The sequence below is a fragment of the Aotus nancymaae genome, unplaced genomic scaffold (genome assembly GCF_030222135.1).
Source record: "Aotus nancymaae isolate 86718 unplaced genomic scaffold, 86718_ANA_hifiasm-v0.15.2.pri h1tg000017l, whole genome shotgun sequence".
In the NCBI taxonomy this organism is placed as follows: domain Eukaryota; kingdom Metazoa; phylum Chordata; class Mammalia; order Primates; family Aotidae; genus Aotus; species Aotus nancymaae.
This window is the reverse complement of record NW_026988429.1, coordinates 1-25,839: the sequence shown is the minus strand read 5'-3', so window position 1 is coordinate 25,839 and position 25,839 is coordinate 1. Positions and strand designations below refer to the sequence as shown.

At 42.3% G+C, this 25,839-nt stretch overlaps 1 protein-coding gene and 1 long non-coding RNA gene across 5 annotated transcripts in view; one reads left to right on the top strand and one right to left on the bottom strand.

The window, feature by feature from the left end:
- The window catches only part of LOC110568305 (uncharacterized), a 30,523-nt gene extending 5,447 nt beyond the window's left edge, over window positions 1-25,076 (top strand). For 2 of the 4 annotated variants that reach the window (XR_010343215.1, XR_010343213.1), the window contains 6 exons: window positions 9,103-9,229; window positions 15,471-15,536; window positions 16,519-16,581; window positions 19,332-19,407; window positions 22,367-22,498; window positions 24,927-25,076. This is a non-coding gene — a long non-coding RNA (uncharacterized LOC110568305). Of the gene's footprint in view, window positions 1-9,102; window positions 9,230-15,470; window positions 15,537-16,518; window positions 16,582-18,540; window positions 18,660-19,331; window positions 19,408-22,366; window positions 22,499-24,926 lie in introns of all 4 variants that reach the window. The other 2 variants (XR_010343216.1, XR_010343214.1) reach the window with 2 other exon arrangements.
- On the bottom strand, window positions 7,221-13,250 carry LOC135275606 (uncharacterized protein C2orf78-like). Its single transcript, XM_064377812.1, has 3 exons — window positions 13,154-13,250; window positions 9,998-10,762; window positions 7,221-9,196 (listed from the first exon to the last, which is right to left on the bottom strand). Exons 1-3 carry the CDS (start codon window positions 13,248-13,250, stop codon window positions 7,221-7,223), a joined length of 2,838 nt encoding a protein of 945 aa, XP_064233882.1.
- Window positions 25,077-25,839: the final 763 nt, after the last annotated feature.

Below are 25,839 nucleotides of genomic sequence, written 5' to 3'. Positions count from 1 at the left end.
ACTCAGGAGGCTGAGACAGGAGAATCGCTTGAACCTGGAAGGCAGAGGTTTCAGTGAGCCGAGATTGCACCATTGCACCCTAGCCTGGGCAACAAGAGTGAAACTGTCTCAAAACAAACAAAAACATGCAGGACATTCTATGTCTAGAAGAGACAGAAGGCTGTTCTGGTCAGTCTCTCTTTATCACAGGATGCTATATTCCCAGCACATTCCACAGTTATCCTAGAGAACCATAAATGAGAAAGGAGAAAGAAGTAAGTTGGTCCAAGGCCACCTGGAGAACTGTCATGCAGTCTGTGCCCTTAATTCAGATTATCACCCTAGCAAAGCTAGTCTATTTCATATGCCCACAACCTCTTAGTATCTGGAGGCAGAGATTTGTCTTATCAGATTAAGGTAACCCTGTGACAGACGCAATGTCAGTGAAGCCATAGCCAGAATGCATTTTACTAGGCCCCAGAGGACTACTCCACAAATAGCTGATCAAGTCTGCCTGGAGGAGCAGCCTAGTCCCGGATCCAGTGATCCAGGTAACAAGTTGCTAAAGAGGTCAAAAAAGGGTCCTTAAAGGGACCCCGATATCTACAGCAAGTGGGCCTCCTCCCAGATCTCCCTCTACTTTTCTAGAATACATGAGGTGTTCTCTAGGTACAGCAGCAGCTATTGGCGATTGAACACGCTTGTCCCAGTTTGGTAAATGGAAGTATAGAGTGATTCCTTTGTTTAATAGAATCCTCTCGGCCAGGTGTGGTGGCTTATGCTTGTAATCCCAGTGCTTTGGGAAGCTGAAATAGGGGGATTGCTTGAGGCCAGCCTGGGCAAAATAGTGAGACCCCCATCTCTCCTAAATATTAAGAAAAATAGCCAAGTGTGGTGGTGTGCATCTGTAGTCAGAGCTACTTAGGAGTCTGAGGTGGGCGGATCACTTGAGCCCAGGAATTTGAGTTTACAGCAAGCTGTGATCATGCCGGTGCAGTCTGGGCAACAGCATAAAACCCTGTCTCAAAAAAAAAAAAATTCTCAAGGGAGTTGAGAGATGTCTGCTGGGCTGCCAAGGAAGTGGCAACAGAGGAAGCAGTATCTGCCATGCTCCGGAACAGATTTCTTATCTGTTTTTCCCGAGCACTGACTCCTATGTGTGGTACCAAAAATCTCAAAAAGAACATGAACCAGGGTCACTTACACTTCCTGACAAGCGTCTAGTAAGCCTGGTGTATGACTTCAGGCTGTTGGCCCACTGGTGTGACTCATTTCCAAGGGTAATATCTAGGGACACCCCAGCATGCCCAGCGTGCAGTATCCCACTGTTCATAAGCTTTTCAAGTACAACACTGACCACACCATATTTGGGTCACCCTGGACTGCTCACAGAGAAAAATGTAGCCCTCAGGTGCACATAGCACCCCTTCTCCCATTTTATTGTTCAGTAACCCATTCATTGGTATGAAGGCATTAGCCTTTGCCAGCAAAGTCTCAAATTAGTCATATGAACTTGGTTCCCCCCATTCAATATTGTTCATGAAGTCCCTACATGGAAAGCTAACAGTAGTCCAATTCTTGTTTCCATTGTCAACACTGGGATGCTTCTTATCCAAGTAAAGGAACATAATGGGTCAAAACTACCAGCCCACCGAGGTTGTTAGTTGTCATGATGTTTTGCCACCTTCGGCCAATTAAGTCTACCTCCCTCCTATGTGGCAGGGGCTAGATCCTCACTCAGTAAGCCACGGCTGAGGCTCTGTTGATACTCACTGCACCACTATAATACTGGCAGAGTTTACTGGTGGCAGGACGAGAAGATTGCTGTAGTCTGTGACAGAATGGGGTCTGGGTTAGCAGATCCAGCACTTTACTTTGGTGGCCACAGCTTGGGAGAGCCCAACAAAGGCATTATGCTTCCAGGCCTCTGCTTTCACGTCCTGTGGAATAAGCAGACTGACAGGTTAGTGCCCCACCCCTTAGACTTCCTGCATCCTCAGCTATCCCATAGAGGCTGGCCTGAGTGCAGTGTCCCAGTCTGACTGCTGCAGTCTTGAGACTACCCATTCCCCTTGTTGCATGACCCAGGCCTTTTGGCTTCAGTCCTTCAGTCCAGGAAGAGAGATTTGTCTTGTACAAACTGGACATGTCTGATAAGGTTACCCACCTGTGTGGAAGGATCAGGTGTTCCTGGTGCCGCTAATCCTAACACCTTGGTACTCCTTGTTCCTGTCGTTTATCCCTGTGGATTTCACAGAAGAGAGGCACCTGGAGGAAGTATCACCTCTAGATTAGAGTCAAGGGGCCCTGTCTGGGGTGTATGGAAAAAGAAAAAAGGATGATTGGGAACACTGAGATTGGAATTTCACAGATGCAGCCAAATCAGGCAGTTACCTGGTCCACCTCCATCCACACCAAGCTCAGTGTTTTTCAAGATGTGTGCAGTGCTGTGTTTCCCTTGGAGTACAGTGCTTAGTATCCATGCTGCCCTAGTCAGATCGAGGTACCACCCCACTAGCAGGCTGTCCTGATGTCCTTTATTCAGTTGCTTTGTGAGTTGGCTGTTCCATCATTCAATTGCTCCTGTGGATGGCAGAGTGTATGAAAAACCCATTGTATTGCATGATAGTGTGCCTACTGTCATGTTGCTTGGGCAGTGAGGATTTTCCTTGGTCAGAGTGAAATCCCATGGGGTATCCAAAAACATGACATAAGTCCTCTCAAGGGCAGCTATGGTGGTCAGAGCATCCACATGAGTGGCATATAGAGTCCCTTCCAACAGTAAGCTGTTGCCATAGTCCTTGTCCTCACACATGGGACCTTTTAATAGTCCAGTCACTGTTGCTATTCCCCTGACTAGATGGCTAGGCTGTTGGCAATGGCCTATGAATCAGTAAAAATGTGGCAAGATATGGTGATAGGTATAGGGCGCTTGCCCCATGGTTATGGCTCAAATCCTTAGCTGTTAGGGTTCATAGCCCCTCTAGTGCCAGTGATGTTCTGTGCCACAAGCAACTAAAATGTCAATGCCTATAAAGCACTCAGTGGTGGGAACCATGGTGACTGACACCTGAAATGGCCCAAAGGGCCACACCAACAAGCAGATAAGCACTATGGGTCACTGAGTTCATCCACAAACTTCCTGGTGTCACCAGCTTAATTTTTCCCTTAAAGGAACCTGGAAATACTGTCATGTGGCCTTCAGTATCCAATAACTCCAAAGAAGTCAGAATTTTCACTTTTCCCCATTATATCTTTTTTTTTTTTTTGAGACAGAGTCTCTCTCCATTGCCCAGGTTGGAGTACAGCCTCAACCTCCCAGGTTCAGACAGTCTTCCAGCCTCAGCCTCCCACACAGCTGGGACTGCAGAAGCCCACCACCACGCCTGGTTAATTTTTAAATTTTTTGTAGAGACGAGGTCTCACTTTGTTGCTTTTGCTGGTCTCTAACTGCTGGACTCAAGGGATCCTCCTACCTTGGCCCCACAAAGTACTGGGATTATAGGTATGAGCCACTGCATTTGGCCCCATTTTATTTTGGCAGGAGTATAGAGCCATTGGCCTCTGGTGGGGATCAGAGACCTTGGCCCCATTCCTAACTGTGCCATTCAGCCCAGGACATTTGGGTTTGCAGTGTCCCTTTATCGGATATATTCATCAGCCAGGCTGCATGGATGTGTGTATGTCAAAAGAATCTAATTGTATACTTAAAAAATATACAGCATATTGCATATCAATTATCTCTCTAAGGCTGTTTAAGAAACACAAGACACTACATCTTTGTATTGGAACAACTAAAATAAAAAAAAAAAACTGACAACACTGAGTACTGGTGAGGATGTGAGCAACTGGGGCTCTCATACGTTATTCCTGAGGATGCATGTTAAAAAATCTGGCAGTCATAAGCTTTTAATTGTTCAGCCATGTGTACGACTGCTGGAAGTACCAGATCTCCCACTGATTTGACATTGAAGTCCTACAAATACTTACACCTTTTAAGAATATAGAAATGTCAGTTATCTCCAACATAACAATTGATCAAGAATTACAAGTTTCATTTTTGAAACTTGCATATGTACTACAGACATTTTGCAAAAGTTTGCCAGTTCCTTATAAAATTAAATATACCCTTACCCCACAACAGCATTCCCAGCACAAGGAAATAAAAAGAATTCACTCCAAAAACTGTATGCAAATGTTTATGGCAGCTTTGTTCAAAATTCAAGTATTGGTAAATAACCCAAATATCCTTCACCTGGTAGATGGCAAACAAATTGTGGTATACCCCCAGCATACTCAGCAACAAAAGGGAGTGAACTGTTGATCCACTCAGTGACATGGATGAATCTCAAAAGCATTATGCTAAATGAAAGAAGCCACACTTGAAAGGCTACATATTCTATTATTCCACTTATACAACATTCTAGAAAAGGCAAAACTACAGGGACAGCAAATAGGTCAGCATTTGCCACAGTCTGGGGTTGGTGGGAATGGATTGCTTGGTGGGAACAAAATGCCAGGAGGGAATTTTAGGGGGTGGTGGAACTGTTGTATATTTTGATTGTGATGGTGGTGGTGATGGTTATAAACTATGCATTTGTCAGCCGGGCGTGGTGGCTCATGCCTGAAATTCCCACTTTGGGAGGCTGAGGTGGGCAGATCACGAAGTCAGGAGATCGAGACCAGCCTGGCCAATATGGTGAAACCCTATCTCTACTAAAAATACAAAAATTACCCGGGCATGGTGGCACATGCCTGTAGTCTCAGCTATTTGGGAGGCTGAGGCAAAAGAATTGCTTGAAACTGGGAGGCAGAGGTTACAGTGAGCCGAGATTGTGCTACTGCACTCTAGCCTGGGTGCCACAGCACTCCGACCTGGGAAACAGAGTGAGATTTCATCTGAAAAAAAACTATGCATTTGTCAGACTCATAGACTGTACAGTAAAAGGTGAATTTTACTGTTTATTTAAGTCATCTCAGATAAACATGATCCCTTATGGCTTGTAAGGGTTATGTATCACAAAATTATTTCAAAATATCTAATTTGACAAGGTATTAAATGAGAGCTTTCAAAAGGATATCATCTTAATTCTCCTTTGCAATATGTAGACTGCTAATGGGTAGAGGGATTTTTTTTTTTTTTTTTTTTTTTTTTTTTTGCAGGGGATGATGAAAATGTAATGGCTTAGATAGTTGTAATGATTGTACAACCTTGTAACATACTAAATGCCCCTGAATTGTACAATTTTCTGGTTTTTTTTTTGTTTGTTTTTTATTTCGAGACTGAGTCTCGCTCTGTTACCCAGGCTGGAGTGCGGTGGTGCCATCTCGGCTCACTGCGAACTCCCCCTCGCGGGTTCAAGCGATTCTCGTGCCTCAGCCTCCTGAGTACAGGCACCTGCCACTATGCCTGCCTACTTTTTTATTTTAGTAAAGGTGGGGTTTCACCACGTTGGCCAGACTGGCCTCGAACTCTTGAGCTTAAGTGATCCGCACGCCTCAGACTCCCAAAATGCTGGGATTTCAGGTCGCTCCCGGCCCATTGGTATGATGTTGAACAGTGAATTTTATATTAGGTGAATTATGTATCACAAACTAATTTTTAAAAAGTAAAGTACTGTTTTTCTCACGGTGACCATCCACTGGCCTCATCTTCCCTTCCCCCACCCGTTCCTCTCCTGCCCTCTCCTACCGCCCCCAACCCTTTCTGGTTATCACTGTGCCTCGAGGCGGGGTCCCCTCCCTCCAAGAAGTGTCTCGGGACAGTTGGGCACCTGCGTCTTGCAGCTTTTAGAGGGCGACCCAGGGCGCACTCGCGCCCACCACTCATCCTGTGAAAATGGACGCTCCAAGCCGTTTTTTCTCGGATACTTCAGTTAATGGTGATGGCCGAGAAGGTTGCACGTGCTGGAATGGATGGAGGAGGACCTGGCGGGCCTCAATAGATAAGTCCCTCTGGAAGCTTCGGTTCCTCTGCCTGTAACCTCCGGATGCTGTGGTCTGAAAGCCAGCTTGGCTGCCTGCAGGCGTGTGCAAACGCTGAGGACTTCGGAGACCAACAGGCCTTACCCGCTTGCATGCAGTGTGACCCAAGCCCATTGCTGAACCTCACTAGGAAGGTGGCACAGTGTTACTGGTCTTGTGTGTTGTGAAGGGGAACTGAAGTAGTGCGTCTCACTGGCCCGTGCATAGGTGTTGAGTCAATGGTGATGTATACTTCAGGGTCTTTTCTGGGTCAGCTTCAAGCTGCTGCAGTTCGCTTGGCTAGGCCCCAGGTTATCAGCTGTACCTAGAACTGTGAGCCCTTGCCATTTGCCTGGTGGTAGATTCCCATTTTGTACTGACCTTTCCCAACTGTGATCATGTATGTATAAGGTAACCCAAACCTGTTGGAGATGAGTCCTGAATCTTATTTTCTAAAACACCTGATAGGCCAGGAGACATAAGGCTATCATCCATGGGAGATTTTGTACATTTCTTTTGGTCTACTCAGCCTTATCTTCTGCCATCTTCAACTTCTATCCAAATTTTATTCCTTTAGTCCTAACCTCAGATTCTGCATCTTACTTCTGCCATTTCCCCCATTTCTGATTCTTTGTATAAGCCCATGAAATCTCTCCCCTTTTGACCTTCTTAGTCCTGGACCACGTTCCTTCCTCTTTCCTCAGTTCTTCTGTCTATTCTCCTACCATCCATCTTTTAGTTTCTTCTTGTTTTTATTTTATTTTATTTTATTTTTCTGAGATGGAGTTTTGCACTGTTGTTCAGGCTGGAATGTAGTGGTGTGATCTTGGTTCACTGCAACCTCCACCTCCCAGATTGAAGCAATTCTCCTGCCTCAGCCTCTCGAGAAGCTGGGATTACAGGAAGCCACCACCACAACCAGCCAGTATTTTGTATTTTTAGTAGAGATGGGTTTTGCCATGTTGGCCAGGCTGGTCTCCAACTCCTGACCTCAGGTGATCCACCCACCTTGGTCTCCCAAAGTGCTGGGATTACAGGCATGAGCCACCGTGCACAGCCATAATTCCTTCTAAGGCAGCCTTTGATACAACCCCCAAAAAGAAAACCCACAGTCAACAGCATCTCAAAGCTCAAAAGCCTCTTTATTACTTATCTATTAATTCTATTAGATTTCTTTATTAAGTTTTAAAAATATATTATTGGAATGAATAAATTAGTATCTATTTATTTGGAAAACCAGCTGGTATCCAAAGTAAAGCCAACAGTCTCAGCAGCTCTTAGATTCTGTAGCTGTAGTATTGAGAAATTTCCATATCTTTTTCCCTTTGGATGAAGAACTGCAGTTTCCCCAAAGAGGTGTATTTGGCAGCATTCTCACGCTCTTGCTGAGCCTTCCTCTTCATGGCCTCACGCTCTGGCCTTTGCTCTTTTGTGATGGGCGTTGACAGTACTGGCCCAGAAATGTCAGGTGCCCTCCACGGCCTGCGTTGTAAGCTGAAGTCTTGGATTAGAAATTGATTCTGAGGCCTGGGCAGTGACTGGAGATTGGTCACAGCAGTGGAAACAGGCTCCCGCTGGGGAGAAGAGCAAGATGATGTTTTGTAGGGTGCTGGCCTGGAAGCAGCAGACCGAGAGGCAGTAGGAGGCTGGTTAGGGTTGGCTGAACTGGGTTGGGTTGCATTGGTCGAAATTGGCTGAGCTTGTCTGGCAGGACCTGTCAAAGATGTGTTGGTAGAAGCTGGTTGGAATGGATCGACTGCAGTCGACTGAGCTGAGTTAGTAGAACCAGGTCGAGCAGGGCAAGCCACAGCAGGCCTATGTGAGGCCGGAGGGTGTGGCCGCCGAGAAACAGGTCGAGCTTGAGGTTTGTCCAGGGTCAGAAAGGGCAAAGGTACCAACTTGATCTTCTCAGGTGGTGGCATCTCATACTGGGATGGAGACAGACACTCTTTTTCAGCACTACATCCAGTTTCTTTGCCTTGAGTTGAGTTTTCTCCAAGGCCTTTCCCCTCACGTTGGGCATCCAGCCATGGTTGGAAAGCTGAGAATGGCCGGGGGTTCTGGGTGTTGCTTGAGCTTCCCAGAGTCCGGGAGGAAGAGAATTCAGTTTTCTTGTCGGTCTTTTTCCCCAGTGCATGGAAAACTTGCACAGACTCTAGCATGCGCATGCCTAGGGAGCTTCGTGGCTTTTTCAAGGTCTCTTGGCTAAGCTCAGGTTGATTTTTCTTGCGCTTTCTATTGGGAATGGCTTGCTTCTCTTCTACCTCGACTTTGGTCCCTGACTCCTTACTGCCTTCAGATTTCTTGGAGCTGTTCTCTCTGCTCCTTTTGGTCTTCTCCTTCCCATGCCTCTTAGTTGTGCTGCTCCTGCTGGATGCGGCTTTGTGAGGTTTGTTGCTAGAATGCTTGCCCTTGTTCACAGAAGTGCTGTCACTGGCGGTGGCACTGCAAACAGCCACTTCTCCCTCTAATAGGCTCTCTGGGTTCTTTGGCTGGATTTTGGCCTTGGGAGCACCCTGGATAGGCTCGGCAACTTTATGCTTGTTCTTCCTGACTTCATCAGAGTGGCCCTTTCTGACACTTGAGTTTTCCTGCACCTGATTTACCTTGATGGCACTGGGATCTTTGGCTTTCTTTGCTGAGGGACTTTTGGGTTGGTCAAGATCTTGTAAGGAACTGAAGATGGAGGGACTTTGGGGTTGGTCAAGATCTTGTAAGGAACTGAAGATCGAGGGGAGGTGAGTATCCTCTACCAATGCAGTGATGTCTGCAGGATCACTGCTAGACTCAATCCCATTTTCAAGTATCCCTTGGCCCTCAAGACTCAGGCTGTTCTTTCTCAGACTGGCATTTTCGGAACCAGGCTGCTCCTCTTGGCCAAGAGGATCAATGCAGGACAGAAGCTGGTGTGTATCAGGGATTTCTAAAGGAAGCAGTGAAGGATCTTGATTTTCTGTTGGGAACTGGTAGGCATCTAGAGGCTTTGAAAGCTTGGTTTTAATCTCATCCAAATCCTTATTCTTGGTTTTGTCCTGGCTTGGAGCTGGAAACACTGTCAAGAGATTAGTTGGACCCTGGACTGGAGCTATCATTGAAATGTCCCCAAGCTCAGGTGATGGATTACTCTCAAGTAATAACTGGGTATTTCTGCTACTGCAGGACTTGGAGAATTCTGAAGTTTGTGCCAGACAAAATGTCTGGCTTGGAGATTGCAATCCCAGGGAAGTATCCATCCCCAGGGAAGTTTCCATCACTACAAAGGAATCGAGGAAGAAGTCAATCTCTGGTAAGTGTGATGCTCCCCCTACACACCAATGCAGCAATCAGTTATCTTTCTAACATGGGTAAGGCATTTCTACTAGCTCTTCTTCAAGACCATGGACAAGACCCTGTATTCGGGGATAGGCAGTGAATTTTCTCTTACTGGTTATCATTTGGTATGATTGTTTCTTGGCTTTCTTTGAATTTCATAGGGTTGTTGTAAGCCAAATAAAAAGTGAAAGTGATTTTTAAATAGGCGATGTTTTATAAAGCCTCACATTCTCATATAGGGTAACCCTTTACACCATGGACTTGGGAAGAGAGTGGAGCCCTTCCTCATGAAATACATAAGCAAGCACAGACTCTGAACCTGTTTGTTTTGGAGAGGATCTCTGCACAAAAGGTCTTAAATCCTACTGTAAGTTAAGGAAAATCAGAAGGTCACTGCCAAGATAAGACTTCTGGAGTGCCTTCCAAGGAGACTAAAGTAATAGATTAAAGAAGGAAGTTACAGTGTCTGGTGCAGGGGAACTGATCGGCCAGGGCCCTAAAAAGTGTGGTATCTCTTGCGACTCTCTTAAATATGGCATATATGGCCATTATATTGTTCCACTTTCCCCCTTGGAAGGTGTTCTTAGATAGACTCTGAAAATGGAGAGCAGTGCCCAAAAATAGTGGTTGAAGTCTCAGGACTTAAATTCTGCCTATCCGTGGACTTACCACTCGGCTATAGATTTGACCCTCCCTTTCAGTGCTGTATTTATTGTTCTCCTTTCTTGTTGATTGTACTCACCTTGAAAACTGGTTTCTGTGATGGGTTGAGCAGACACAGAGTGAAACATCGCAGAAGTGGAGACTGTTGGTAGAACATTTGTGGGCTGAACCTTCTTTAGCACCATCACCATTTCTGGTTGATGGGCAGAGGCCCTATTTCCTGTATATGACACAGAGCCATAGGATTGCAGCAAGGGGCTAAGTTCTCCAGATAGTTGAGGCCCCAGTGTGCCTGGATTATAATAGTAGACCTGGCTTTCTTTCTCGTAGGGAAGTAACAGGCTATGGCCCTGCTGATTAGGAATTTGAGATTGTGTCCCCTGAACAAGGCTGGCAGATAGTGTTGGATACAGAGGGACTATAATATTGGCATCTGAAGTTTTATCATGCTGGGCTGTCATAGACATGGAAGAGACAGCTGTGTTCTGGTCAATGGCAGTCACAGTGAAGTCCCTGAGTGAGGATGACTTCTTTGCTGTGCTTACTGTAATGTCCCACTCAAAAACGCCTGGGTAGGAGGCAGCTGAAGTAGAGCTATGGCTCTGGCCACTAACCCCAGACAACATAGTTGTGCCAGAATGTTGGTAAAGGTAGGCACTGCCCGTGAGTGGCTGGAAAGAGGTGCCAGAGACTGATGGCAGTAGCCATGCTGAGCTAACAGCTGGAGCAGAGGTTCTGGAGAAGTTGGAGATGTTTCCTGTTAAGGAAGCCGCATTGCTCACCACAGGAAGAGAGAGCTGCAGAGAATTTGCAGTTCCAAGTAAACAAGCATTTTGGAAATCTTCTGTAGGAAAGAAGAGAGAGATGAACAAACTGGTGAGATTGAGAAAATTTCATATTATTTGAAGAACAGCATTATCTTAAGGTTGTTGCCATCAGGAAGCCTCTAATACTGATACTCACTAAGATACCAAAGTCAAACACTTTATGACGACCATGAGTGCTGAAGCAGCTTGGTCCTCTTCCGATGAACTGCCTTTGTGTCCAGTATGGGCACAGATGTGCAGAAGACCCAAGTGGTCTGAGTTCGTACGTTATTTCCTAGGCTAGAAGCAACCTTCTCCCTTGCCTATCTTTCCCTTGAATCTGGACGAGTGTTGACTCATAACTACTTCCTAGAATTGGAGCATTTTAGAACTGTGAGGTCCTTAGAGAAGTTCTAACATTTTCATTTTATGAGTAACTGAGGCTAAGAGAGGTCAGATTGACCTGTTTAAGTTTTACCATGATGTTAATATCATTACCATGACTTCTTTGCCAGGACTCCTTTCTCTGAGCGTAGACCAGAAACCAGGAGAAATAGAACTTTTAATATGGCAATTTTGGCCTATGAGTATATAGTACAGCTATTACTTTTATAATCCTTACTGTCACATTTTGCTTCTACAAGTCATGTGACATTTCCTAGCATTTACCTTTAACCCAGGCCATTGGTAAATCTGAAGCGTCGTTCTTTGCCCTCTTCAAGCCTGGCTTTTTATCCTAAGTCAAAATACTACCTGATGGTTTCAGAAGAAATGGTTGTGTGTGTGTGTGTTTGTTTGTTTCTTTTTTGACAGAGTAAGACTCTGTCATCAAGGCTGGAGTGCAGTGACTTGACCTCGGCTAACTGCAACCTCTGCCTCCTGGGCTCCAGCAATTCTCATGCCTCAGCCTCCCGAGTAGCTGGGATTATAGGTGCCCACCACTGCACATGGCTAATTTTTTGTATTTTTAATAGAGACAGTGTTTCACCATGTTTGCCAGGCTGGTCTCGAACTCCTGACATCAAGTGATCTGCCTGCCTCGGCCTCCCAAAATACTGGAATTACAAGGTGAGCCACCGTGCTCAGCCTGGAAGCATCATTTCTAAAACACATTTCTAAAATGTTTATATTAAAAACTGTCAAGTGTCATCTATGTTGAAAAGGGCAACAGAAAAAAACAGCTGAATGTGACTTCTGATAAGCTGCTTTTTCTAGGGATACTCTATTCTAGCCTGTTTCCTTCCTAGTTTATTGATCTAAGCGTTTGCTAGAACCAACTTCATTTTGCCCTATTCTGAATAGATTTCACTCTGTTGTCTTTCTGCTTTTCTTCTAAAATTTAAAGTATAGTGTTTTCTCTTGAAATCATTGTGTAATTCTCCAGAGCATATCCCAAGGGTAAGTGTAGGTGACCCGGTCTTTCTGCTTTCATTTAAAATCCCAAATTCCTTACCCTAGAATATCTGCCTCCTTATAACCCAGTACTCTTCATTTTCTCTTTCCATCTAGTTCAGAGAGGAATCTCCAGAGCGTGAATATTACTTTTGTTTGTTTGTTTATTTGTTTGAGACAGAGTCTGGCCTTGTCACACAGGCTGAAGTCCAGTGGTGTGAACATGGCTCACTGCAGCCTCAACCTCCTGGGCTCAAACAGTTAACTCATCCTCCCACCTCAGCCTTCTGAGTACCTGGCATGCCTCCACACCTGGCCAATTTTTTTTTTTTAATTTGTAGAGACGGGGTCTTGCCATGTTGCCCAGACTGGTCTCGAACTCCTAGGCTCAAGTGATTCTCCCATCTCGGCCTCCCAAAGCACTGAGATTACAGGTGGGAGCTACCATGCCCAGCTGAATATTAAAATCATCACTACACATCACTAAATATAAAATAGTAAAGTTGAAATATTATTGAGGGAGATGGCCTCCCAAAGTGCTGAGATTACAGGTGTGAGCCACTGTGCCTGGCTGAATATGTAAAACATCACTAAATTTAAAATAGTGAAGTTGAAATATTAGTGAAGGGAAACTATTACACATGAACCACCACAGAATATGTTGCTAGTTTTCTACACCACTTAGGTTTTCTCTCTGTTTCTGTTGAAACAAACACCCTCAAAAAGTGTCTGATTTCATTTTCTGTACATGTGCCCTTTAAGACTCAGCATTAGAAAAGAAAGGGGCCAGAGGGAATAACCAATCTATTATCCTAATGTAACAGATAAGGAAATAGATTTTGTGAGAGAATAAAAGAGTCCTCTAAAGTCACACAGCTAGTAAATGTCAAAGCCAAAACTGAAATGAGGTCTCTAGATTTCTACTTGAATACATTCCCTGTTATTCCAAGCTTTTTGGGGACTATAGGGGTAAAGAAATCTAAAGTTAGGGGGAAAGAAGTCGAATGAAAAACTGTCAAGAAAATTTCTCTCTTTACCTGACATGGTCAGAGAAGAAGAAACATCAACTGTAGATGCAAGGGATGAAGAGACAATCCTAGTGGATGTCTGGGTGGCTGAAGCCAAAGAGTGCATGTGTCCAGTATGAAGGCTACTGATCACACTGGTCACTGGCCACCTGCGATGATGCAAATTTATAGGCTACCCCAAGATTCTACCGGGTGGTGATAGGCTTGGTGAGAGAATGATGTCACAAAGCAGGCAGTTGAAAGGTGTGCGATAGCCAATAGGGAGGCCAGGTTCCCAAGAAGATGGGATTGGCTGGCAGAGGTGGTAGGAAAGCTGAAACAGTGTTCATCTCAGTGTTTCTTATACATGTTCACTAATATCATTGACTAATATTTGTATCTTATATGTCATATTTCATAGTACATAATATTAAACATTTTTAATTGTATAGTACATGCACAGTATCCCCGTGGAGAAAGGAAAGGGACATCTAAGCTGAGCAATTACAGTTGTTCTAAAAGCATTTCAGTGAATCTGATTAATGAATTTACTGCTGCTTTTAAGGGCCAAACGAAGAGATTAAAGAGCCCTCTTTTGTACCTTGGCTGAAGAGCTAACTTCGTTGACTGCCCCTTGTAGGAAATGATGTGGTCCAAAGCTCCTCTCTTTTAATTTCTTCTCCTTGAATCCTACTTTCCTTGGGCTGGCCCAGGCTGGGCCAGGTTGGACTTGGATCTCTCTTCTGCTCTTCTTTTTTCCCCTTGATTTTAGGCATTGTTTCTGGGCCAAGCCTTGATCTTGCATTTTTACACTCGTGGATATGACTTCCTGTCAACTTCCAGAGCAGGCGTATTCTTTTCAGTGTTGTGGCATTTGGAAAATGGACTCTGCTCATGAGAAGCAAACACCAGAGAGGTAGAAGACAAGACTGACTGCAGACCTTCTCTCTTCTAGCCTTTATTCACAATTCTTTTGCCTATAGTTTGCTACCTCTGGCTCCTTGGGCCACACAGACATCCCGCCATCCTGCTCTTTTGTATGGGAGAGGCATTCAGGGTACTTTCTTTCTTCTCACATGAGGGGATCCAATGTGGCAGTTACTTACAGCCTCCTCTCCCTTGCAAACAGACACTATGCAATCTTGGGCTTTAGAATTCCCTGTTGGCCATGCTTGGGTGCAAGGGCCAGGCAAAATGAAGAGTTGAATTTAGTGGAGAATAGGAAAGAGGCCAGGTGAGGGAACAAAGAGATTTGTGTGGATTTTTTGGTTTCTGTGAGAACCAATTACACACACTTATTTTGTATTAACAGAACAGACAATTCAGTATTTTTTATGTAGCTAGATAGTCCAGAAACTTCCATAACTTTTGTACACTGAAGAAAATAATCATAATGTATTTTTCCATTTTGTTTTGTGTCATATTGCTTCATTTATGTCATTCATTAGTATGTCTATAGAATGTAGATTGCTTTAATTTTTTTATTTTTATTTATTTATTTATTTTTGAGACAGCGTTTCATGCTTGTCTCCCAGGCTGGAGTGCAGTGGCATGATCTCTGCTCACTGGAGCCTGTACCTCCTGGGTTCAAGTGATTCTCCTGCCTCAGCCTCCTGAGTAGCTGGGATTACAGGCGCCTGCCACCATGCCTGACTAATTTTTGTATTTTTAGTAGAGATAGGGTTTCACCATGTTGACCAGACTGGTCTCAAACTCATGACCTTAGGTGATCTGCCCACCTCAGCCTCCCAAAGTGCTGGGATTATATGTGTGAGCTACCATGCCCGGCCTTTAGATTGCTTTTGAATGTCCTGGTTTTCTACATGTTTTTTCCTTGTCATATTTTTAAGGAATACAACATTGTAAGACATACTGCATGTTTTTCTTGTAATGGTTGTTTATTTTGAAACATCATGAACTGTCTTGGCCTGATAGGTTTGCAGAGGAAATCAAAGAGGGATCTGTGAAAAAGGCACTGTGGTAAGTTTGCTGTGTTCAGCTAACATGTCTTTTTCTTTCTCCAGTTAACAATTTATGAATATTGACATTTTTAATGATGTGGAAATTTTCAGAATTGTAAATGTTTATTTATTTAAAACTGGTTGGAATATTGCTGTCTCAAAAGTGTTAATAAAGCTAGTGGCCTAGCTGTATAAACATTCATTTATTCAATAACTCTGACCTTTCTGATCCTCGGTTCAGCCAACTCTAAAATGGTTGCAAAGATTACTAAAAATATATGTTAGATACTTCCATAAAATAGAAACTAAAAGGTAAAATTTACTTTTAAAAATCAGTAATCCTAATTCCTTACAGTTTAATCTGGAATTTACTATTCTATTTTCAGAGCTGCTATACGACATGCTGTCCTTTGCTGTTCCACTTGTAGCAGAATTCAACGTTTTTCTAACAGGTACAGATCTTTATGCTTGAGACTGTGTGGAAACCTTGGACTTGAGCTCCACTCTCAGTTGTTTTTGGTACTTGCTGAAACCTAAATACATTCTGTCCACTTCTAGCATGATACCTGCTATGTTATAGAACCCAATAGAAGTTTGGCTGTGATGGGAACAGATGTTTGTATATTATTTTTCAAGGGTAATTAGAAAGTATCTTTCAAAATTTTAAGTTTGTATGCATTTCATTCTAGACATTCTACTAGGAATTTAGATATAGCTGTATATGTGTATAAGGATGTTCACATTGCAGCATTGTCTGTAACAAGATTTCAAAAGAACCTGAAAACAACAAAAGGTCCATTAACATTGAACTGGCTGAATACATTACGGCATTTTAATTATGTTACTCATAATCCAATAAATTCCCTATAGCCACTAAAAAATAGAATGTAAGTATGCATAAATTGACTGGGAAAATCAGTGTTTGAGATAAATTACAGAATGTTTAGTTGCTCCTTTTGTATAAAAATAGAGGACATACATATATGTGAAAGTAAATATACACAATATGCAAAATGTAAGTGTAAGCACTTGTAAATATCTAGAAGAACACACAAGGACAGGGAGGGGTGCTTGGAGGAGGTACGGGGCAGGGACAGAGGGACTTCCCTGTGCCACACTGTTAACACTGTTTGAATTCTGAAGGGTGCATACATGACCTCATTGGCCTGTGCTACCAGCCTCTGGCTAAAGAGGGCGCTGAAGCCACCAAAGTCTTGAGTACAAATCAAGCCTCTTAGTAAGCCTGTGTGATTATGTCATCATGACCAACATGCCTAATAGCGAGATGCCGGAGCACTGCGTGGATGGCTTCCAAGTCTCTTTCGGTCTAGGGTCTTATCCTGGCACTGAGGGTGCTAGACTGGCGATTTTGGCCGACTTATTGGGTGGGTGGCTTCTTGGGGCCCACATGAGCCAATGGTATCATCCCCGCAGTGGAAGCTCCTTTCCTGGATGCTCCTTGTCCAAGAAGAAGAGCAGAAACCACATCCCTGAAAGGTAATATGTCTCGGTCCCTTGGCATGGCCTTTCCAGCTCATGGCTTCTGGGTGTGGGCTTCACCTTTTATGGTCTCTGCGTCTCACAAGCTTGGCTTGTCTGCCCCTTGCTTTGAGGCTTTGACCCTCTTCGCCAGCCACTGTAGCTGAAAGGGGCAATGTCTGTGATGTCCTGTGATTTCTCCTTATTCTTGTAAAAGCGAGGTTCTGGCCATTGCTCTTAGGTAAAATACGAAAGGATTGCTTTAAGGCGGGACTGTTACTTTTGGGGACACTCCTTAATTCCCAAAATCGAACCTCCTCAATTCCTTGTTACTTGGCATGGAAAGTGTAATGATTTGAGTTAGGAAGCCAGTAGTAGCGCCCTGAGATCACACATGGAAAGTTGGTTTGTATTGTTTGCAGAAATCACGAAGAGCATACGCTGTTAGGTCCTAATAGTCCTCATTGGAGAGTTGTTCCTTTATACGTACAAATGATTAATTTTGAGACTTTGCACGTATGTGCAGTGAACTGTTTTTACTCCTTGAGACCATCCTCCACCATTTCATACCTCAATAAATCCTCTTTATATTATGTCCTATCTTTTGACTGTCACCTTCTGTCAGCCCCCAATAGAGGTCTTGCCTGACCTATTGCAATTGGGTTCTAATTACTGCATCGCCTGTTTTTTTTCTTCCAGTCCGTTGTGGGGTTTTTTGTTTTTTGGGTTTTTTTTGTTTTGAGACAGAGTTTTGCTCTTGTCCCTCAGGCTGGAGTGCAATGGCCTGATCTCGGCTCACCCCAAGCTCCACCTCCCCAGTTCAAGCAATTCTCCTACCTCAGACTCCCAAGTTGATGGGATAATAGGTGTCTGCCACCACACCCAGCTAACTTTTTTGTATTTTTAGTGGAGACGGGGTTTCACCATGTGGGTCAGGCTTGTCTGTAACTCCTGACCTCAGGTGATCTGCTCCTGTGGGCCTCCCAAAGTGCTGACATTGCAAGTGTGAGCCGCCGCACCTGGCCCAAACTGTTCTTCACAACAACAACAACAACAACAAATCTTTTTTTTTTTTTTTTTTTGAGACAGGGTCTTGCTGTGTCACCAAAGCTAGAGTGCAGTGGCACAATCACAGCTCACTGCAACTCAGCCTCCCAGTCTCATTCAGTTCTTCCACCTCAGCCTTCCTGGTAGCTGAGACTACAGGCATGCACCACCATGCTCAGCTAATTTTTATATTTTCTATATTTTTTTTTTTTTGTAGAGGTAGGGTTTCGCCATGTTGCCTAGGCTGTTCTTGAACTCCTGGTCTTAAGCGATTCACCTGCCTCTGCCTTCCAAAATTCTGGGAATACAGGCATGAGCCACTGCACCTGGCCAAGAAGAAATCTTTTTAACAGGTAATTACTAAAAATTGAATTAGAATTGGAATTGGAAAATTGCTCATAAGCATTGCTCTTAACATTGTTTTAAGAGTAAAAAAGGGCTGGGCATGGTGGCTCACACCTGTAATCCCCACACTTTGGGAGGCTGAGGTGGGCTTGATCAGTTGAGGTCAGGAATTCAAGACCAGCTTAGCCAACATGGAGAAACCTTGCCTCTACTAAAAATTAAAAAAATTAGCTAAGCGTGGTGGCGGGTGCCTGTAATCCTAGCTACTTGGGATGCTGAGGCACAAGAATGGCTTAAACTAGGAGGTGGAGGTTGTAGTGAGCAGAGATCGTGCCACTGCACTCCAGCCAGGCAACAGAGTGGGACTCTGTCTCAAAATCAATAAATAAAATTTAAAAAAAAATTTTTTTAAGAGTAAAAATGAACTCCTTTTTGTCTATAGTATGAGGCTGTGCATGATCTGGGATCCCCTCTCCTTCTCCAGCCCCATCTCTTGCCACTCTTGCTTGTCCTCCCTTTCTGTGCTTCAAATATACAGAATTAACCCTAGTTAATTTTTTTTTTTTTTTTTTTTTTTTGAGGCAGAGTTCTGCTCTTGTTGCCCAGGCTGGAGTGCAATGGTACGATCTCGGCTCACTGCAACCTCTGCCTCCCAGGTTCAAGTGTTTCTCCTGCCTCAGCCTCCTGAATAGCTGGGATTACAGGCATGTGCCACCATACCTGGCTTAATTTTTTTTTTTTTTTTTTTGGTATTATTAGTAGAGATGGGTTTCTCTGTATTGGTCAAGCTGGTCTTGAACTTCCAACCTCAGGTGGTCTGCCCGCCTCGAGGCGTGAGCCACCGCTCATGGCCATTAATTCTAACTCATGCTGCTTTTCACTGTAATTCTTACATTATTAAGTGAAGTTCACAGTCCCTCTTCTAGCAGGTTTTCTCTTGAACTATGAACTTGAGGTTTTGTAGTAATTGAACTTGATGGCATCAGTTGTATGAAAACTAAAACCATGAAGTGAAATATTGAATTTGAATTATTTCAGTGAATATGTTTGTATTAATGGCACTTTAGTATCTGGTACTGGGCTAAGTTTTATCAGGGATATAGAAATTCTGGGTATCTCTTTTTTATATAGGCCTTATTTGATGATAACTTTGTGCTGTTTTGTTGCCGTGTTTCCATTTTCATGATGGGAAACAGGAGAGAAAGACAGTATAGGTCGTTACTTGGTGGGGTTGAATAAGTGGAGTGGTGAAATGCAAAGCAGACAGAAGAGAGGACATGTTATGTGGGCTGTGATTCCCATTTTCAAGAAGTCTTATTCTGTGCAAGGAGACAAGGCTAACATACAATTTGGCTAACAAAAAATGTATCTAATAGGTGGAAAGACTATCTCCCAATTGGCCAGCGGATGCCTGAGACTCGTTTCATTGCTTTTAAAGTTCCTTTGCAGTAGGTAAGCAAAAGTTAATTCGGTATTCTTTCAGACATCTAAATTCACCATGCAGAACGCTGTTCTCAGCTCTATCACATTCCATATTCTCTTTTTATAGCAAATACTTTGTAATGACCCCTTTAGTATCCTGAGATGAAGTTCATAGGTACATACAACCTGCTTCCATATTTTAAAGAAAAATGCCAGTTCACACCCTAACTATAATATAATGAATAAAATAAAAGTAATTTTTAATAAAGTAATACATATTTCAATATATGAATGTTTGGACATGACTGCATTAAAAGACATAGGGTAATAGTTGCCTGTGCCTTGAATTCAAGAACTACAAATGTAGACTGATCTAGGTGGCTGATACTGCCTCAGTGGTAGGATTTTCTATAATGGATTTCCAAACAAAACAAAGTATACTCTTCACTTGGTTGATAAGGTGATTATTATTCTGGAAAATTAAATATATATTTAAATTGTACAAAAAATAATTTGTGATTATTTGTGAAGTGGAGTGAGGTTCTAAGGCCAAGCTAAATATGAACAGCTTAGTATCTATATTAATGTTGAATAGGGCATTCAAAAGCCATTCAGGATGTGGAACACATTTGTAGGACTGTTCTGAATTTGGCAAGCTGTCTAGAATTTGTAACCCTTACCCACTGAATGTCAGTGGGCCTCTTTTCCTCCCATAGTCACAGTAAAAAATATGCCCTGGATCATCAAGGTCAGGGTTTCAGTGTGGAAAATCTCAAGATTGTGTTTTTATTTTTTATTTTTTTGAAGTAGGAAAAGAATAGGAGGGATAGGAGGGGACAGCTTTTGACAGCCATAAAAAAGATGAGAAGGTTCCAAGTAAAGAACCAAACAAACAAAACAAAAACAAACAAAAAAAAAAGATGAGACGGTGAAGAGAAATACTGTTTTCTAGATTCTGTGTCTTATTAAACTTCCCCAGCATTGCTCAGGTTAGTATCAGGAGAAGCCCACTTGAAATGTTTTGGGAATTTACTTAATTTGTGACTCATAGATCAGATTTCCTTTTTCAACTGCTGTGTCAGCTTCTCTGCATGTCTGGGCTTAAAAGTGAATCATTTCAGGCCAGGCCCGGTGGATCATGTTTGTAATCCCAGTACTTTGGGAGGCCAAGGTGGGTGGATCACTTGAGTCCAGAAGTTTTAGACCAGCCTGGGCAACATTGTGAAACCCTGATTACAAAAAATACAAAAATTAACTGGGCATGGTGGTGCATGCTTGTGGTCCCTGCTGCTCAAGAGGCTGAGGTGGGAGGATCGATTGAGCCCAGGAGGTCAAGCCTGCAGTGGGCCATGATCATGCCCCTGCACTCCAGCCTGGGCCACAGAGCAAGACCCTGTCTCAAAAAAAAAAAAAAAAAAGGTGTTGTTTGAGGTACATGGAGTTTTTAGGGAGGTGAAACTATTTTGTATGATACTGTAAGGGTAGAAACATGTCATTATAGATAGATCAAAACCCATAAAAGGGTTTCATATATGGTAACATATTTCACAACAATCCTGTGCTGATGAAGTAGCAGTAGTACTAATATCTCTTCTTGAGTGCTTATCCTGCACTAGCTCAGAGGATAGATGGTTACAACTAATAAATAATTTTATAGATAATGAAGCAGGCTCATAAAAAGAGATAATCAAAACTTGAACTTAGTTCTTTCATTTTTTTTGTGGCAAAACATGCATAACATAATATGTACATGTAATGCACAACACAGAATGAATCATGCATACCTAAACTCTAGTCTTTGGTGATAATGGTGTGTCAGAATTGGTTCTTCAGTTGTAACAAATGGACCACACTGGTATGGAATGTGGATAGTGGGGGAGTCTGGGTGGGGTGGGAGAGGGAAAGTACATATGAGAAGTGTCTGTGTTTTTGGCTCAGTTTTGCTGTGAACCTAAAACTGCTCTGAAAACTAGTGTATTTTTCAAAAAGTACGTTGCTGGCACCTGAATAGCCAGACAGATCGATGTAACAGAGCACAAAGTTCAAAAATAAGCCAAATACGTAAAAGAATATTTAGCAATGAAGGCCATCCTTCATATATGTAGACATGTAAGAAATATTTATTTGTGAGTCTGAGACAGGATTGCTTGAGCTCAGGAGTTTGACATGAGCCTGGGCAAAATGACAAGACCCTATCTCGTTGGTTTTTTTTTTTTTTTTAGACAGAATCTGGCTCTGTTGCCAGGCTGGCATGCAGTGGCACGATCTCAGCTCACTGCAACTTCTACCTCCCAGGTTCAAGCAATTCTCCTGCCTCAGCCTCCCTAGTAGCTGGGACTACAGGCACATGCCACCACACAAGGCTAATTTTTTGTATTTTTTTTTTTAGTAGAGACAGGATTTCACCATGTTGGCCAGGATGGTCTTGATCTCTTGACCTCGTGATCCACCCACCTTGGCCTCTGAAAGTGTTGGGATTACAGGCATGAGCCACTGCATCCAGCCAACCCTATCTCAAAAAAAAAAAATCCAGGCATGGTGGTTCATGCCTATAGTCCCAGCTACTTGGGAGGCTGGGGTGGGAGGATTGCTTGAATCCAGGGGTGGAGGCTACAATGAGCCATATTTGTGCCATTGCACTCCAGCCTAGATGACACAGCAACACCCTATTTAAAAAAAAAAAGAAATATTGATAAGCACCAAATATGATCGGCAGTCCACTTGGAGCTGGAGATACAGTGGTGAATAAAATCTGAGAGTCTACAGTCTGATTAGGAGACTAACATAAAACAAATACAAAAATAAATATATCAAAGTGGGCTTATTTTTTTCTTTGTGATCACTCTGGAAGAAAAGATTCTACATTCCAGGAGAATGGAAACTTACCTTTGAATCTCATTGTATGTTAGCATCACAGGACTTGAATAAACGCCTAATGTAATACAGGATTTTAAGCATGTATTTGCTCTGATTTCATTCTCTCTGACAGAGTTTTGAAAAGAAACTTGCTCCAGAAGAATGCTTTTCCCCTTTGGATCTTTTTAACAAAATGTGAGAACAAAATGAAGAACTTGGACTGATTATTGATTTAACATATACTCAACGTTATTATAAACCAGAGGTAAGTGGAACCCTTAATTGAAAAGTTCTTTATTCTGATACAAAAATAATTTATAGTAATTCAGTAATAATTCAGTAATCTTGTGCTAATGTGAAGCCTGGCCTTCTCTGATGGGTAATAAGGTTAAAAGAGAACCAAGTGATTTCCTTAATTACATGTTTTTAATTACTGTCTAAAATGAAATTGAAGACATGAAATGAACTAAAATATTTGGCAATAGGCTGTGTGTGTGCCTAAGAAATTCTATAAGCTTCCATAATCTATATTTTGAAAATGAAGTAAACTTACTAATACTAGCAGTGGCCTGAGGAAAGAAAAGAATATGCAATATGTCTTAGCACTTATTTTAAGCAGTTGCTTGCGCATGTGTAAGCATCATGGTAAAAGACAGTTCTCTAAGTTTATGATTTCTTTTCCAGTATGTGTTGATACAATACAAAGATTCATATATTCTGTTTGCCCCATTTAGCATGTTGGTGTGAAGGAGTGATCCTTCTTCTGACCAATTCCATGGCTTTTGGAAACAATAACATCTAATGTTAGTTAATATTTGTACAGCAGTCTGCCATTTAAAAAGTACTTTTGGCTGGGTGTGGTGGCTCACTTTTGTAATTCCAGCACTTTAGGAGGCCGAGGTGGATAGATCACCTGAGGTCAGGAGTTCGAGACCAGCTTGGCCAATGTGGTGAACCCTGTCTCTGTTAAAAATGCAAAAAAAATTAGCCGGGTGTGCTGGCACACACCTGTAATCCCATCTATTAGGGAGGCTGAGGCAGGAGAATTGCTTGTACCCAGGAAGCTGAGGTTGCAATGAGCCAAGATTGTGCCACTGCATAACAGCCTGGGCGTCAGAGCAAGACTCCATCTCAAAAAAAAAAAAAAAAAAAAACAGGTACTTTTACATGTATTAGCTTATCTAATCCACTCAACAATCCCGTGCTGATGAAGTAGCAGTTGTACTAACATCTTCTGTTGAGTGCTTTTTCTGTGCTAAACTCAGAGGAGAAATGGTTACAATTAATACATAATTTTACAGAAGATAAAACAGGCTCAACAAAGGATGACTTAAAACTTAAATTTAGTTTTCTCTTTTTTTTAAATTGAAGCACAAAATGAGTCCCTGTCTTTGGAGAGTTGGAGCTTCTTAGAGTGTCTCCTGAGTCCTTTTGACACAACCTAGTAACCTTTGATCACTCTTTTTTTGCTGTTTATGTGAAGAAAAATTCTAGCCTTATCTTGTACATTTCCTGCCCCACCCTGAACTCAGCCATTTTCCCAAGGAGCTTTTGATTCCTTTTGGTGGGAATGATATTTAGAGATTATAGTCTGAGTGCTAGAGGTGCTCAGTGCTTCTAGGCTCATTGTTTCCTGTCTCTTTCTGTTGACAGTGCTAGGAAATACGTTTGTTTGTAATGTAAGATGCATCATAAGTTCATGCTGATACCCTCCATTTAAACTCAGAACTTCAGTTCTAAAAGAACTGAAAGCAAGGATTTAAACAAATACTTGTACACCAGTATTAACAGCAGCATTTGTCAAATGGCCAAAAGGTGGAAACAACCCATGTGTCCATCAATACGTGAATGGATACACAAAACATAGTATATGCACACAATGGAATATTATTCAGCTAAAAAAAGAATAAATTGAATATATGCTACAATATGGATGAGCCTTAAAAATCATGCTTAGTGAAATAAACCAGACACAGATGGACACATATGTGATTCCACTTGTATAAAGTACCTAGAATAGACAAATTCACAGAGACAGAAAACAGACTAAAGGATCTAGGTGGTGGGGAAAAAACAGAATTATGGTTTAATGGTTAAGAGTCTTTTTGTTGGGCATGATGGAAACATTTGTGTATAGGCAATGGTGATAGTTACACAATACTGGGAATGTAATGCCACCGAATGATACACTTTCGGATGGTTAAAATGATTTTCATATAGCCTCGTCTGTCTTTTGTCTGTATCTGTCTATATCTGCTTTTCTCCCACCCAAGAATATCAGTTCTCAACAGTGCCTGGAATTCCCTCCATCGCTCAATTCAAATCCAAGTTCTTCTGACTCTATTCTACTCTTCTACTTAAATCGTAGCTGCTTTATGCAGGCACTGGCCCTTGAATTGTAAAATATTAAATGGATCTGTTCATATAATTTATAGTTAAATATGCATTCATTCACATGGAATTTGCTTTCAGTTTTGGATATTGACTATGGTGTAGTTTTATTTAAAATAAGTGATACTTCCTGGTTGAAGCAGTGTTGGAAGAAATGGCTCTTTTATCAGAATTGCATATTCTGATATTGGCATATTAAGTTTATCATAATCTCTTGGCTTATATTCTGGGTCTCCTAATTACTCTTTAATTCTTTCTCTGCAAATGAAATAATACACATCTTGTATGGTTTTGCTTTATAGGATTTGCCAGAAACTATTCCTTACTTAAAAATTTTTACAGTTGGGCATCAAGTGCCTGATGATGAGACTATTTTTAAATTCAAACACGCTGTTAATGTGTTTTTGAAAGAAAATAAAGATAACGGTGAGTTTTTGTTCTTCTTATCTGAACTTTGGTGTGCATTATGGATGGAGTTGGGAAATTGTTGGTATTTTTTATAGTTGTAACCTTAGACCTGTTGTATTTAATAATGCTAAGATGATGAAAATGTCAGATGGTGCTAACAGGGTAAGATGATTAGGAGTGGGACAGATCCCTAGAAGCAAAACAAGAAGGAGTGCACCAGTGGAATTGCCCCTTTGTCATACATATTTAAGATATTTCTGCTGTTTTTCCGCTTTGAGTACAGATGAGGAAGGATACCATCACCTCTTATTCTTCATGTGGGAGAACGTAAGCCAAAGGCTGGTGCTTTCTTGTTTCTGCTTTAAGATTTACCTTACTCTGTTGAAAATAGAACCTAATAGCCTCTTTAGCTTAAGGATCCAGTTGCCTTTTTCTGGCATCTACCCGCCAGAAAGAACATGATACTTACCTTATTTTAAGACTGAAGAAACTTTTGTGTTTGGAAAGCCACTGACACCAACAGGACACAGCCTTCATTTTGCCTTTTTTCAAATTTAGCTTGAGGGGTGTACACTCTATTACATAAATCTGACAGTAAATATTCATTTTTTAAAAATGCGATGGAGTAGTGGAGACAGAATAGAGGCAGAGGTGGGAAGATAGGGAATGGAAGGTGAGAGGTAGAGACTGGGTCAGTGGGTTTGAAGATAAAATTTCCAATTATAACCCAGTCAGTCACTTAATGTAGACACTAGCTTTTAATTGTGTTAATGGATCTTCCTTGTTCACAGATCTTCCCCTGTACTT

Bases quoted from the DNA above. Each gene is read 5' to 3' on its own strand.
- LOC135275606 (XM_064377812.1), bottom strand. From the start codon at position 13,250: ATGCACTCTTTGGCTTCAGCCACCCAGACATCCACTAGGATTGTCTCT. The intron at 10,763-13,153 runs GTAAAGAGAGAA...TCTTTCCTACAG, and splicing joins TTCTTCTCTGACCATGTCAG to AAGATTTCCAAAATGCTTGT. The intron at 9,197-9,997 runs GTGAGTACAATC...ATTCCTTTGTAG, and splicing joins CACAGAAACCAGTTTTCAAG to TGATGGAAACTTCCCTGGGG.